General features: G+C 33.2%; 1 protein-coding gene across 7 annotated transcripts in view; it reads right to left on the bottom strand.

Annotated features, from left to right (window-relative positions):
• Positions 1-16,646, bottom strand: part of Carf (calcium responsive transcription factor) — a 53,899-nt gene that overhangs the window by 24,804 nt on the left and 12,449 nt on the right. For 4 of the 7 annotated variants that reach the window (XM_048808331.1, XM_048808332.1, XM_048808333.1 and 1 more), the window contains exons 3-8: positions 15,944-16,064; positions 15,225-15,452; positions 10,535-10,655; positions 9,383-9,512; positions 8,242-8,326; positions 5,705-5,894 (exon numbers count right to left, since the gene is read on the bottom strand). In XM_048808331.1, coding sequence (XP_048664288.1) covers positions 5,705-5,894; positions 8,242-8,326; positions 9,383-9,512; positions 10,535-10,655; positions 15,225-15,452; positions 15,944-16,021 — 832 coding nt within the window. In that variant the 5' untranslated portion in view covers positions 16,022-16,064. Of the gene's footprint in view, positions 1-5,704; positions 5,895-8,241; positions 8,327-9,382; positions 9,514-10,286; positions 10,354-10,534; positions 10,656-15,224; positions 15,453-15,943; positions 16,065-16,646 lie in introns of those variants that run through there. The other 3 variants (XM_048808337.1, XM_048808336.1, XM_048808335.1) reach the window with 2 other exon arrangements.

The following is a 16,646-nucleotide window of genomic DNA, read 5'->3' as shown; positions in this document are numbered from 1 at the left end:
CTGCACTAAAAAATGACAAAATCATGGAATTTGCAGGGAAATGGATGGCATTAGAGCAGATTATGCTAAGTGAAGCTAGTCAATCCCTAAAAAACAGATGCCAAATGTCTTCTCTGATATAATGGGAGCAACTAAGAACAGAGCAGGGAGGAAGAGCAAGAGAAAAAGATTAACATTAAACAGAGACATGAGGTGGGAGGGAAAGGGAGAGAAAAGGGAAATTGCATGGAAATGGAAGGAGACCCTCATTGTTATACAAAATTACATATAAGAGGTTGTGAGGGGAAAGGGAAAAAAAAACAAGGGAGAGAATTAAATTACAGCAGATGGGATAGAGAGAGAAGATGGGAGGGGAGGGGAGGGGGGATAGTAGAGGATAGGAAAGGTAGCAGAATACAACAGTTACTAATATGGCATTATGTAAAAATGTGGATGTGTAACCGATGTGATTCTGCAATCTGTATACGGGGTAAAAATGGGAGTTCATAACCCACTTGAATCTAAAGTATGAAATATGATATGTCAAGAGCTTTGTAATGTTTTGAACAACCAATAAAAAAATAATAATAATACTGTTAACTTTCTTCTTTTACTTAAGGTAAAAGGAGAAAGCTAACAGTATGAGAAACATCCTACTTTAAATTTTTTTTTTAAGTTGTCAATGGATCTTTATTTTATTTATTTATATGCAGTGCTGAGAATTGAACCCAGTGCCTCACACATGCTAGGCAAGTGCTCTACCACTGAGCCACTACTCCAGCCCCAAGAGAAATACTACTTTATAATACATTTAACAAAGAATTTCAATTGAAAATATAAAGAACTAGAAATCCTTTCAAAAACTAAAGATTAAAGGAATAGTCAAACAGAAAACTGAGCAAAGTCTATGAATAGGCAGGGAGAAAGGGAGGAAGGAAGGAAGGAAAGAAAGAAAGAATAAATGTACAAATAAAAAATATTCAACTTAATTAATAAACAAGGAAATGCACATCAAAATAATTGTAAAATACTATCTCACATTCCTCAGATTTGGAAAAATAAAAATGTTTAACAATACTCCAAAATAATTCACTGATCAGTCTGAACACCACAAAATAGGTACATAGATAGTTATATGAAGTACATAGCACACCTAACCCTAACCCTAACCCTCACTATAACCATACTCCAAAATAATTCACTGATCAGTCTGAACACCACAAATAGGTACATAGGTAGCTATATGAAGTACGTAGCACACCTAACCCTAATCCTAACCCTAACCATACTCCAAAATAATTCACTGATCAGTTTGAACACCACAAATAGGTACATAGGTAGCTATATGAAGTACTTAGCACACCCAACCCTAATCCTAACCCTAACCCTAACCCTAACCCTGCCACTTGCATGAGTCCCCTTCACTGCCTGAAACTTGTGGCCTGGCAGTTAACATGGGATTTGCTCCAACCCAGCCATGAGTGCTCCCCTCCCTTCTCTCTTCATATAGGTAGCTATATGAAGTACATAGCACACTTATAAAGAAATTAAAGGAATAGCCAAACAGAAAACTTGGCAAAGTCTATGAATAGGCAGGAAGAAAGGGAGGAAGGAAGGAAGGAAAGAAAGAATAACTGTACAAATAAAAAATGTTCAACTTAATTAATAAGCAAGGAAATGCTCATCAAAATAATTGTAAAATACTATCTCACATTCCTCAGATTAGCAAAAATAAAAATGTTTAACAATACTCCAAAATAATTCACTGATCAGTCTGAACACCACAAATAGGTACATAGGTAGCTATCTGAAGTACATAGCACACCTATGAGGTATTCTTGCAAAAACCAAACCTGCATTTAATCAAGGTTCTAAATCTTACAGTTAATAGAAACATGGGAGATAAAAGAATGTGTTAAACTACACCACAGAAACAGAATCAGCAAAATCCAGAATACAGCAAACTCTACAGGACAAACTGCCTGAGGGGAAAAGAGAGAAATCTTTAGATGAAAAGAAATTTATAACATACTATGTGCTTTAGTAATTATACATGATATAATCTCTGGAATTTGCTGTAAAACCATCTGGGGGAATAAAGAAGTGAGTAGAGGTATAGATGAAATGAGGCTGACCATATGCTGATAGTTGAAGCTGAAGCTACATAATAGATAAGATACTCATACTTTTGGGGATTTCTTCTTCCTTTTCTTCCCCCCCAGTACTGGATATTGAACCAAAGGCCTGGTACATGCTAGGCAAATATTTTGTAATTGAACTATGTCCTAGATTTCACCCCCTCCCTTCTATTTTTGAGACAGGGTCTTCCTAAGTTGCCTAGGCTGGTCTCAAACATGATATTCCTGCCTCAGTCTTCCACATAGCTGGGATTACAGATATGAACGACCACTGCATAGACTCTTGGGGCTTCTTTTTTGATTGATTTTTTAAATATATATTAGCAGAATGCATTACAATTCATATTACACATATAGAGCACAATTTTTCATATCTCTGGTTGTGTATAAAGTATATTCACACCAATTTGTGTCTTCATATATGTACTTTGGATAATGATGTCTATCTCATTCTGTCATCATTTCTAACCCCCTGCCCTCTCCCTACCCCTCCCAACTCTCTGCCCTATCTAGAATTGAGTCTTGGGGTTTCTTATGTCATCTTATGTATATTAATGTGTGTGTACATTAATACACACACAAAAAGTTCCGTAATATAAATATTTTTTAAAGTCTGGCAATGCAAAGTCATGGACTAAATGTGGGAAAGAAAAATTTTCATACATTGGTGACACGAATGAAAATTAGTTATAAGCAAATCTAAAAAGCTCAGAAAACAGTATTTTTTGGAATTCAATTGATTGTAAAACCTGATCTAAACTATGTAAAGCTATTTATAGTTCTTATTCCACTTATAGTGACTACCCTTAAGGAATTATTATTTGATTATGTGATAGTTTCTTTTTTTATAATTATTATTTTAGTATTTTTAGGTGGACACAATATCTTTATTTTATATTTATGTGGTGCTGAGGATCGAACCCAGTGTCTCATGCATGCTAGGCGAGCACGCTACCACTTGAGCCACATCCCCAGCCCCCTCTTTTTTTTTTAATATTTTTTTATATATATTTTAGTTGTAGTTAGACACAATACCTTTATTTCACTTATTTATTTTTATATGGTGCTGGGGATTGAACCCAGGGTCTCGTGTATGCAAGGCAAGCACTCTACCGCTGAGCCACAACCCCAGCCCCATATTTGATGTTTTCTATAGGACATTTACAAGGAGTGTTCTATAACATTAGCTTGTTACATTCCCAAAATGCAGAATTTTAAAATTAATCTGGCCCCAGAAGTTTCAGAGCACAGTAATTATTTCAGAAAGCGATTAGAGATAATCTTGCAAAGATGAAAAGGGCATACTTCAGAATCAGCAATTCTAGTTTCAGGTATACACTCCCCAAACTATACTTTTCATTAGAGGACATATATTGTGTAAGTTTAACTACTGTTAAATATTTTTAAAGTTAAATATTTTTAAAAAATATTTTTTAGTTATAGATGGATTTAATATCTTTATTTTGTTTATTTATTTTTATGTGGTGCTGAGGATTGAACCCAGTGCCTCACATGTGCGAGGCGGGCGCTCTGCCACTGAGCCCCAGCCCCAGCCCCTGCATTCTTTATAATAGCAAAAAGTTGAAAACAAACTAAATGATAGCTAATGGAAAAATAGTCATACACTAGAATATTATAAGTTTTAATTAAATTGTATTAACTAGGATCTATAAGCATAAATATGGATAGATCTCAAAATACAAAGGTGAGTGAAAATTTTGCAAAATAATATCTATAGTTTACCTTTTTATATATTTTTAAATAAAATACATTATTGTAATTATAAATATATAAACACTTAAATTGAAAAGACACAAACCAAGATTGTCCATCTACAACTATTTAAAAAAAAAAGAGACAAACCAACTTCATGTAATGGCTTTCTATAGAGTTAAGGAGATTAAAATAAGGGAAGGAAAAAGGAGAACTTCATGATTTCAAGTTTGTTATTTTTTTTTTCTACTATGCAATACTAAGGATGAAACCCAAGACTTCATGCATGCTGACCTATGCACTGAGCTACTTCAGGTTCATTTTTTTTTTAGTTGGACACAATACCTTTATTTTATTTATTTACTATGTGATGCTGAGGATCAAACCCAGTGCCTCACATGTGATAGGGAAGTGCTCTACCACTAGTCTTTCACTAGTCTGTCACTAGTCAACCAGTGGGTCTGATCTGAATTCAACCAGTATATAAGATGGATATTCTTCAGGTAGAGTATTAAATAAATGGACTCAGCCCCCAGGTCCATTTATGTATTTATTTATTTTTTGTTGTTGTCAATGGAGTTCTATTGAACCCAGTGCCTTACGCAAGCTAGGCAGGTGCTCTACCACTGACCCACCATCCCAGAACCCCCAAGTTTCATTTTTATGCTTCATTTCTTTTTGGAATACTGATGAAACCCAGGCAGTAGTAGCTATCTACTACTATCTTATCTTCACTTAAATATTTTTTTGTTTAAGTGCTGGGGATAGAACCAGGGCCTCATGAATACTAGACAAGTGCTGGATCACTGAGCTATACCCCCAGACTTAAATATTTCCTATTAATCTCAGAGGTCCAGGATGAGACTGCAACTCTTACAGTTATATTAGTGTTCCCATAATCTTGAATTAAATCACTTATTTTTATGTTCTTTGGAGTGTGACTAGTCCTACAGTAGTTATCTAGAGATTGCTTGAAACTCTACTACCTTAGTAAACTACACAGTATCTAAGAATACTGTAACACACCAAATGCTTGAGAACTTTAACATCAGAATTCTATATATTAAATTCAGACAATATACAAATCCTATATAGTAACTCCAGGGTTATAAGCTACATAAAATGAATACAGATTTGTACTAAAAGACAAATTAAGAAAGAAGAAAGCCAGGCACAGTGGCGCTTGCCTGTAATCCCAGTTTAGGGGGCTGAGGCAGGAGAATTTTGAGTTCAAGCCAGCCTCAGCAACTCAGTGAGGCCCTAAGCAACTTAGTGAGACCCTATCTCTAAATAAAATATACAAAGAGCTGGGGATGTGGTTCAATAAGCACCCCTGGGTTCAATCTCCAGAACCAAAAAAAAGAAAGAAAAAAAGGAGAGACTATATGGATTGTAGGAGGGAACCACAATAGATATGCATATTTAAAATAATTGAATATCTTTTTATATTTTATTAAAAAGGTCTACTCAATATCAATATTTTTATTTTCTATTTAAAAGCATAATATATAAAGGAAGCAGCATCTCTTCACTTGTTACGACATAAAGTAATTGGTTATATATTTTAAAAAATTTTTTGTAGTTATATATGGATAGAATGCTTTATTTTATTTGTTTATTTTCATGTGGTGCGAAGGATCATACCCAGTGCCTCACACATGTGAGGCAAATGCTCTTCCACTAAGCTACAGCCCCAGCCCAAGTAGTTGGTTATATTTAATATAAATTTTCTTTTTAGTTTAATGTACATTTTCATCAATTAACATTCAGTTGTTACCTACCAAAATGAAATTGTAACACCAGAGAAAAATCACATTATCATAGTGGACTATAGCTGCTAATGAATCTTTTAAAATAATTATTTTAAAAAGTACCTGCGTTGACAAATGGAATTCCATCATATGGAACATATTGGGATTTCCACATCAAGCGTGTAGCAGGCTTGGCTGGGCTTGGAGACTGGCGGGTCCCCCAAACACTCTGTGTTTGCTGCTTGTGAAATGTTAGGATACTTTCTAATTCAGTTTCACTTACACAGTAGCCACGGTATGAATCTCCAATTTTCTGCATGTGGTAGAAAGAAATTAAATAACAAAATTATTAGCAAATATGGTAAATTATAGAGATGGTTGTCCAAGACCAAAGACTTATCAGCTTTCATAGGAGAATGTCTTTTGTTCACTCAGGTCACTAATCTGTCACTAGTCGACTAGTGGGTCTGCTCTGAATTCAACCAGTATAGAAGATGGATATTCTTCAGGTAGAGTATTAAGGAATATAATGCCAAATCCACTGCCACAGCATCTTTAAAAAGTCTTGTTTTAGAGAAATAACATTGACAGAAAACAGCTTGAAGAATATGTAATGTGCCCATTCTTCCATATATTTAAAATTCTACTGGATGAAATCCAGATAAGCATAAAACTAGCCACAAAGTACTAGTCCTTGGGGAGCTTAAATTTTTTTTTTTTTTTAGTTGTACAAGGACACTATACCTTTTTAAATTTATTTTTTGTGGTGCTGAAGATTGAACCCAGTGCCTCACACGTGTGAGGCAAGCACTCCACCCCTGGCTACAACTCCAGCCTGTGGGGCTTCTTTTAACTAAGATTATTTTTGAAATGATCCTGTTAATCTATTTGAGACCCTATGAAAATTGTGATTGTATCTCCTATAAAAATGCTGCAAAATAATTTTCTCATTACATAAGAATTTTTTTTTTTTTTTTTGTGGTGCTGAGGATCAAAATCCAGGTCCTCAAGCATGCTATGCAAGGGCTCTACCACTAAGCTACATCCTCAGACAGCTTCAATATTCTTTTTATGAAGATCCTTCTCTGAGATAAATTCCTGTTTGACCTTATTGGGTAATGAGAAAAGACAATGAAAGCAATATTTTAAAATAAGTCATTTTAGGGCTGGGGTTGTGGCTCAGTGGTAGAGTCCTCACTTAGCAAGTGCGAGGCCCTGGGTTCGATTCTCAGCACACATTTAAAAAACCAAATAAATAAAATAAAGGTATTGTGTCTATCCACAACTAAAAAAATAAAAAATAATGTTATTTTAGAAAAATACAAATTAAGATCTAGAAATGGAAGAGTCAAGGAGACTAGGGGGAGTCTCTAACTGTGACTAAGTACAAAATAGCAATGTCTATGGAAGAATGTGGGGTGGAAAGAATCTTTAAAGGAAAAACTTTTTTTAAAAAATATTTTTTTAGTTATAGGTGGACACAATATCTTTATTTTTTAATTTTTATGTGGTGCTGAAGATCAAACCCAGTGCCTCAAGAATGTGAGGTGAACACTCTCCCTCTGAGCTAGAATCCCAGCCCCAAAGGAAAAACTTTTAAAATAACCAAGTAGGTACCTATTAATCTATTTGAGACCCTATGGGAAAGGAAGAAAATTAGTCTAAAACTTCGTACCTAAGTGTCTAAGAAATGGTATTTATCATTAAACAGAGAATTTAGGAGCTAGTAATGGTACGGTAGATGATTTCAGTTTGGGATACAATGAATTTGAGGTAAAATTCAAATATAGGTTCAATTAAGAAGCCAGAGATTTGAAACAAGAGCAAGAATTAAGGAACTGGTGACAGGTTTAGGAATCATTTTATAAATGTTAGACTTAAAAGTCAACAAAACAGATAAGTCCTCCAAGAAATAAAATGTTAAAAAAAAAAAAAAAAAGAAGGCCAAAGTGAGCCTTGAAGAATTTCTAACATGAAGTAAGTACAAGCAAAGAAAGTGAAGGAACAGTCCAAAAATTTAAAATAGAGGAAAATGATAGTGAAATTTCATTGAAGACAGGTGAAGAGAGTTGCAAGAGAAGGAACAATAGTGAAGTGTGAAGGGATTTATATAACCTTTGCTTTACAAAGCTTAAAATTTCAAGCACAGTGGTGCACACCTGTAATCTCAGCAGCTCGGGAAGCTGAGGCAGGAGGATCACAACTTGAAAGCTAGCCTCAGCAAAAGTGAGGCACTAAGCAACTCAGTGAGACCCTGTCTCTAAATAAAATACAAAATAGGGCTGGGGATGTAGTTTAGTGGTTGAGTGCCCCTGAGTTCAATCCCCAGTACTTGACCCCCTGCAAAAAAAGCTTAAAATTTCTAAAGGATAATAGATGATATCTTATTTAATATAAACATAGACAAGGGATAACAGATACAGCTTTATTAGCTATATCTGAAAGTGAGCATTTTGGGATGAAATGTGATAAATAACCAGTTAAATAACTCTGGGTAAGGATTATTATTATTTCTTTTTGTAGGTGGACAGAATACCTTTATTTTACTTATTCATTTTTATTTGGTGCTGAGAATCAAATTCAATGCCTCACACATGGGAGGCAAGCGCTCTACCATTAAGCCACATCCCCAGACCTGGTAAGGATTATTTTTAACTCACCTCACAGCTCCTAAGTCGGCAGGCCCATATAGGTGTGTTAGAAGAAAGTGGTTGAAGAGGAGCCAGCAAAGGTTCTTCAAGCATTCTGGGAAGGAATATATATATATATATATATATATATATATATAAACATATAGTTCTAAACATATCTACACACAAAACACATTCAATTGCTTCATCTATTTAGCCAGTGTTAAAAATAACATATTAAGATCATCAATAAAAAATTATAACAATAACTACAGACTTATTAGATGACTTATTAATTATTATTTTCCTTAATAATTGCTATTTTCTTTTAGCCGAAAGGCCAAAGTTTGTTCTTCCACGTACCTGTAGTCTCCTCAAATTTAATTATTTCATATCTCTTCCAAATCTTATTTTGTACTCTTATTATATAATTATTTTCTATTTATAAAAAAAGGAGCTAATAAAATATCTTCAGGTGACATGTTAAGAGTAATATTATATAAGATCTAAGATTAGGTGTCATAAATATTGTCTTACTTCAAAAACACTTTCATAGAACAATTAATGTAGAGATACATAAAAATATACCTTAAATATTTTTCTAAATTATGAGCAGTGTTATTTTAAGGCAAAAATAAAAACTAAAAGAAACGTTAGTAAAAAGATTTGCAAACTTTGACAAAGAGGAAATGCATGATAAAAATGTGATGAGGGCTGGGGCTATAGCTCAGTGGCAGAGTACTTGCCTAGTATGTGTGAGGCACTGGGTTCAATCCTTGGCATCCCATAAAAATAAATAAAATAAAGGCAATTCTGACCATCTATAACTATAAATTTTTTTAAAAAAAGTGTAATGAAACCATTAAAGATGTTTAGATTCTACAATGGATATCTTCAGTCTTAAAAACTCTATTAGACACTTTCATGTTACTTAGAAAGATAACAGGCAAGTATTACTGAGGAAGAGTAGCATTTTTGACATTTATGGCATCTAGAGCAGCCTTGTTCTTTGCAAGAAGCCATTAGAATAGTTAGAAACATTTACAGAGAGTCTCTTTTTTTCTGAATTTCTGATCTTTTCTATTGTCAGCCAGTTTTAAATGTGATAATTTTTTAAAAAGGATTTCCATGGTTATATCAAAAGATGAGCTCCTCTTTCCCACTGATTCACCTGGTTGCTGATTTTTTGGGCAAACCGAGAGATGCTTGTGGATGAAGAATGTAACTACTGGTGTTGTCTGCTGGAGCATCCACTCTTACAGCTGGTAAGTTTCTATCACTGGGTTTCTCTTCAGAGACATCTTAACAAAAAGAACAAGAAAAATGTGACATCAGTATCTTGAATAATATCATGAGACTGTACCTACGGTAGAACTTAAATGTTTATAATAGGAAAAAGAAAGAAGTGCTCTGAAGCTAAAGATAACAAAACTTAAGATGCTTTATTGAGAATGAGTCTGATACTCCTATTTATATTTAACTTGTAAAATTGACTATTGAAATTTTATAATTGAATTTTTGGAACTTATATTGTACATCTAGGATATAAAAGTGGTAAAAAATTGTTATATTAAAGAGTTTTACAATATAATAAGAACATGTAAAACTTTCTTGTATACTGTGTTTATAATGGTTTTTGCAAACTATGTTTTTTCCTTAACTTTTAATGACTGCTAACAAAGACAAAGAATCATAAAAAGAAGGTAAATATATCTACCTTACATCATTAACTAGGAAGGAGCAACAAAACAATGTAGCTATAATATTAGAAAAGAGATTAAAATAGATAGAAAAGGGAGGGAAACAAAAGGAAGAGAACTAATAGGGATATTATCAAACATGTAAAGAAAGAATATGTGAAAATAAATGGGGAGCATGATTCTCCTTTCTGAATTTGAAGGAATAAAGGAAAGAGGATAAAAAAAAATTATAGTTAAGAAAGTAATGAATCACATAACAAAATATTGATAAAAATGCAAATGTAAAAACTTCCTGTAACTAAACACTGTATTCTTGTTATTGTTGTTGTTATTATTGTTGTTATTATAATTAAGAAAAATTTATTTTATGCTCACTGGTCATTTGGGAGGAAGCAGGAGTCAACCAGCTTCATAGAATTCCAATATGAAATAGACAGCTAACCTAGACAGGAGTTGAAAAATGCACTTGAAATTTATTTGAGCTAAGAAATTTTTTCTAATTATTCAGTTCATAATCTTACCTAAAGAGATCAATGTTAACACTGACTTTCATAAGATGATTTCATACTATATATTTGTGCCTTAAAACATTCTCAAATCCCTTATATCCCAATATTACTTACCCTGAGGACTATTTATATCTGCAAGCTGCCCCTGTGGTATAATCACTTGTGCCATTCCTGATTGGGTAGATGGAATTACACGGAGCACCTGTCCATTTTCTGATGGGCTAGCAACGATCATCTTGGAAGCATTAAACAAACAAACAAAAACAAATGCATATGCCTACAGTGGTTTAACAGAATGATTACTTAAGTAAATTATTAAAACACATAACTACCCCTATGATCAATATTATTTCCCCCATTTTACAGATGAAACATTGAGACAAAAAATCTTTCCCAAGTTCTCACAAGTGATAAATATTGAAGCTAGGATTCAAAACAGGCAATTTGACCCAACAGCCTATGTTTTTAACCACCCATGGTCTTAATCATTATAGTGTATGCATAAGGTCCAATTACCCAGTAATCTGAACAAGGCTCTGATTGGACTTAACACATTTAACAAATTTGTGTGGCAATTACCTGTTATATATTTTAAGTCATTTTCATTAGTTTCAAACTGTGAATTTGTTAGATGTCTAACTAAATGAGATTTATTTTTTATTTCTGCACTTGTATACCTGTCTGGGTCCATAAAGAACACTATGGAGTGCCCCATAGGAATTTATTATACTTTTTATTTTAGTTTAACAATTGAACCCACTGTCTCAAATTTAGAGGAGTATTAACTAAAAAGGCACGTGAAATTGAAGAAAAACATTTGGAGTCTACCATTTGACAATACAGCTAATATACTACTGAAAATACATTTCTGGACTACGTATAAACTTTATTACCTAATACTGGTTTCCTATTGGCAGTTTTACTGTACTACTCATACTCAGTCTTCTGACCTCTCTGGTACAGATAATTCTTAAATCATTGAAACCCATTCTCCTAGATTTACTCCTCATTATGTTGAACAGGAGAACATTCCTGATGTTTGATGGAGACTGCATCCTAAGTTTAAAAGGGTCATTTGAAAAAAATGTGAATTTAAATTAGACAAAAAATGAATTAGGAGGGAAAAACTTCAGCAAAATACTTTAAACAAAATCATAAATTTTTCCCAGAAATTATTCTTCCCCCCAGTGTTTATCAAATTTCTTGAAATAAAAATATCTTGCCATACCTCTTATTACTTCAACATGAAAAAGCAGTTGTAAACTCTGGTGATAACAACTGCTTACATTTGTTGAGTGCATACTAAGTGACAGGACTTCAGATATATTAATTACCTCCTTTAATCCTTATCACATATATGTTAACTATATATACTTTATAAATGAGGAAACTATCAAATAGAGGTTATATAATGCATGCAAAATTACACAGAACTATTTAGTAGTAAACTAAACTTTTAGAAGCAAGTTAAATTTCAAATCCAAGTAATTGGATTCCTTATAAACAATCACTACTCCATACTGCCTCTCAATATTTGAAGCAAAAACAAACAATATAAAAAATCTTGCTGAACTTAAAAGGCATGAGCAATAATATTGTTTTAAATTTTTTCCCCTTACAAGATTAAACACCTGTGAAAAAATATGACTTCCTTCACTCTTAGAAAATAAAAGTGCTGCATTATTTTAAATCAAATTAAATACATGTAATTTTTCATAATTTACTTAATCATATGAAAATTTTTTTATTAAAACACCTATGGAACAACCACAGGTGTTAATTTTGAAACCGCTTCCCAAGCACAGTGAAAGTCACTTTCATTTACCCTCTCTTTTGCTTATTTCACCTGGTACCTAAAAAACTATTTCCAATTCATGTAATTTAACAATGGCGATTATAACATTATTTTCCTAATTAAAAAAATAACTAATTATATTTAATTTTTGCTATGAAAACAAACAAGTTTAAAGAGTCATCTGTGGCAATATCTATTTGAGGCAGACCATAAAAATAAATAAAATTAATAAAAATATTAATCTTAGCTGAGTAGTCTTATACTTAATGATCTCTTTGTGTATAATAGTTCCAACAAACTCAAAATATCAACACTACTTTACTCCAAAATCTCATCTATTTCATAATTATTCATCACAGAATCTTTACTAGTTCCATGATAGCTTCTAAATAAAAATAATCATATTGAAAAAATTCTATTGCTTTCAAAAAGTTCCACTTGATGGGAGATGTTGATAATGAGAGAGACTATGCATATGTGAGGACAGGGGCTATTTATGCAGTAATATCTGTCCCTTCCGCTTAATTTGACTGTGAACCTAAAACTGCAGTAGTCCCAGTTACTTAGGAAACTGAGGCAGGAGAACTGTTTAAGCCCAGTAGTTCCAGACCAACCTGAGCAATATAGTGAGATACTGTCTCAAAATAAATAAGTAAACAAATAAAATAGTTAATTAAAGCAAACAAAATAACGCATAAAGCTCCAGTAAGTTTCCCAGAATATCACATTCTGATCTTCTGGACATGAAAAATTAAATGCCATTGTTTTCCCAGGTGCAGTGACACATGCCTGTAATCCCAGAAGCTCAGGAGGCTGAGGCAGGAGGATTAAGAGTTCAAAGCCAGCCTCAGCAAAAGCAAGGTGCTAAGCCACTCAGTGAGATCCTGTCTCTAAATAAAATATGAAATAGGGCTGGGATGTGGCTCAGTGGTTCAGTGCCCCTGAGTTCAATCCCCGGTACCCTTGCCAAAAAGAAAAAAATAAAAATAAAATAAAATGCCATTATTTCACATATAAATTATTTGTTGTATCTTAACCTCTGCTGGTGATTCAGTATGGTTTTAGGAGCTTATCCCTTCCAGTCCTGGCATAGGCTCAGAAATATATCAAGTCTAAATAGAAACAAAAAGGACTTCTTAGAGAAGTCCAGTGCTAAAGTCCTAAAGCACCTGCCTAACATGCACAAAGTCCTGGGTTCAATCTCTAGCACTAGGGACAAAACAAACAAACAAACAAACAAAAAGGTGTCCTCTACACTTAGCTACATCCCCATCAATTACTATCCACTCAAGAATCTAAACTCAATTTAGCAGACTCAGGGAGAAGCAAAATGTCATAAACTCTCGAATACTCTAGGAACAGAAACAAGGATTAGTTCTAGGTAACATGGCTGTTTCCCTGTGGTATAATATATAACTGAAGTTATTATGCTTTTAAAAATAATTCTTGGGGCTGAGATTGTGGCTCAGTGGTACAGCGCTCGCCTAGCATGGGCAGGACCCGGGTTCGATTCTCAGCACCACATAAAAATAAAGGCATTGTGTTGTGTCCATCTACAAAAAAGATATTCTCTCTCTCTCTCTCTTAAAAAAAATAATAATTCTTATTATGAAAGTAACAAATATACATTGGTGAAGATATGGAAAATTTAGGCAAACAGATGAAACATATTATTCTTCATAGTACTATTTATGTATATATTCTTTTTTAAAAAATATTTAATTTTTACTTGTAGGTGGACACAATATTGTCATTTCATTTTTATGTGGTGCTGAGGTTCAAACCCAGTGCCTCACGTGTGCTAGGTGAGCACTCTACCGCTAAGCTACAATCCCAGCCCCTATATATACTCTTAAAAAAAATTATATTTATTTTTTAGTTATAGGTGGACACAATATCTATTTTATTTTTATATGGTGCTGAGGATCAAACCCAGTGCCTCATGCATGCTACTTGAGTGCTCTACTTCTGAGCCTAACCCCACCCCCTACCTATACTCTTATTAAACAGAGTTAACTATAAGTTTTTCTCAAGAATTTTTATTTCAGGGTCTGGGGCTGGGGCTCAGTGGTAGAGCACTTGCCTAGCATGCGTGAGGCACTGGGTTCGAACCTCAGCACCACATAAACAAAACTAAATAATCAAAATAAGACTATTAAGAAAAAATACTGGGTGAATGTTTATAAGTATAGGTTTTTCACCCTTAAAAAAAGAATTTTTATTTCAATTACTTAAATTATGTAACTTGGTCAAAAATACTTTTAGCTAATGGTTTAAATCAGCATTCTTATCTTTTTCATTTGTAAGCATTATTATTCATGCAACACATACATATCTACCTACAAATATCAGGAAGGGTGGGTCTAATTTCCAGTATACCAGTGGTATCTCCATTGCTTTCTTTTTCTTTAAGAGAGAAATCAGCATGTTGCATGTAATCAATGAGTGAGATGTTGATAAACCAATAACTTTGAGTACAATCTAGTGCATATATTGTGAAAAATGTCAGTTTTGTGGAAACATGGGCACTTAGCTCTAGTTACAGATTATGCTGAATTTCCAATTTATCTCAAAGCATCAGTACGCCCAGATGTAAGTGGCTGAGAAGGATTGATTGAATACTATTTGTAGTCCTGAAAGAAAAGCTTTTAAAAGCCTTACATAAAAAATGAAAAGTCACAGTCAGGAGAGGTGGTGCACATCTTTAAGTAATCCCAGCAACTCAGGAGATTAAGAGAGGAAGATTACAAATTCAAGATTAGCCTTAGCAATTTAGAGGAGCCCTAAGCAACTTAGAAAGACCCTGTCTAAAAAAAAAGGGGGGGGGGGGTTGGAGATATACTCAGTGGTAAGCCCCCTGGATTAAATCCCCAGTACCCCCCCCACAAATCATTAGTACAATATTAACACAATAACACAATGTAAGTCAATAGTGTTAAGAAAACAAGGTCATCAATTAATACATTTTGCTAAATAGCATAAAAGTGGTTATTTATAAAGTACACTCACCATTTGTGCATTAGAATCCCCCAGTGAATGAAGTTCATATGGAACAGATTGTCCATTTTGATCTACTAGATGGAACTCCTCTGCAGAAGGAGTCTGTGTCTGAGTTAGGGGCCCTTGTATATTCTGTGAAATGAGTGAATTATTTGCTTGAGGATCAGAAATGGGCAAAACTGTAGGAGAATCATTTTGTCCAAAAGAAGAATCCCTAGAGTCCATACAGGTTAGATGCTTTTGTAAAGAAAAAGAAAAGAAAACAAAACAATTTAGTCTTTGTAAAATATACTGTTACAATTTTTAAAAAAGATGAATGTGTATAATAAAAATGGTAACTTATTTTTTCAGTTAATTATTCATTTTTATTTTGCAAGAGTTTTCAATTCACATAAGGTATTTCTCAAGTGAATGTTTAATTTTCATTTTATCTCAATTTTATTAAAGTAATGCTTAAACATATTCATAAAAGTTTGTATGCAAGAAAAATCGATGTTAAATTATATATCATTTTAGGATACATTCTCATGGTCAATTTTATCTTAATAAAATTTATTTTAATAAATTTATTTCATAAAATTAAATGTATGACAGAATATGTGGGTAACTAAACATTACGATTCTTAAACCATTAAATATAATAACTTTTGTTAAGCATAAAAAGTTGCTTAATGAATAGAATCTTGTTTTATCTCAGAGAGGAAAAAAATTCCCAGCTGAATCTCTACCTCAAATTCCTGAGCCTCTGTTTTTGACTCTTCACCATCATTACAGTTGACTCTTAATGAATCATTAGACTGTTCCATGCTGGCATCATACTCAATTCCATTTTCTCCTACTGTTTAGTAGCTGAAAGAGTTTAAATACATGATCAACTGAGCATTTAACATTTTTATGGAATATTTTATCTTAAACAAATCCCTCATTTTCCCTACTGTGGTACCTTATACAATTTAGGTAAAATCATTTCTATTACGATTATCTATTAATAATAAAGTTAATGTTTTTGTTAAATGACTTGGCAAAGAATTCTGTCTAGAATACATTCAAGAAAGAGTAAAGATTAGGATTTTGTAGTTCCTCATCCTATTCTTAATTATACCCCTATACTGGCTTATTAAAATTGCTTTTGTGTAGGAGGGTTCCTACACCCTTACAAATAATTTTAAATTATTCACTTCAGAATGATTTAATGCAAATAAAGGTTTTTAACTTTATAAATTGGTTATGTCATATTGTCACATTATATAATTTTAGAAAAGATGTCTGATCCAGGTGTGGCGGCACATGTCTGTAATCCCAGCTACTCAAGAGATTGTGTAGATGGGAATTATGTACACAAAAGCCTCCCTTATTTATGGGGACTATATTCCAAATACCCCTGGGGATGCCTATAATCTCAGATAGTATCAAACTCTATATATGCTATTT

Source organism: Marmota marmota, unplaced genomic scaffold (assembly GCF_001458135.2).
Source record: "Marmota marmota marmota unplaced genomic scaffold, marMar, whole genome shotgun sequence".
Classification (NCBI taxonomy): Eukaryota; Metazoa; Chordata; class Mammalia; order Rodentia; family Sciuridae; genus Marmota; species Marmota marmota.
This window is presented reverse-complemented; position numbering and strand designations above follow the sequence as displayed.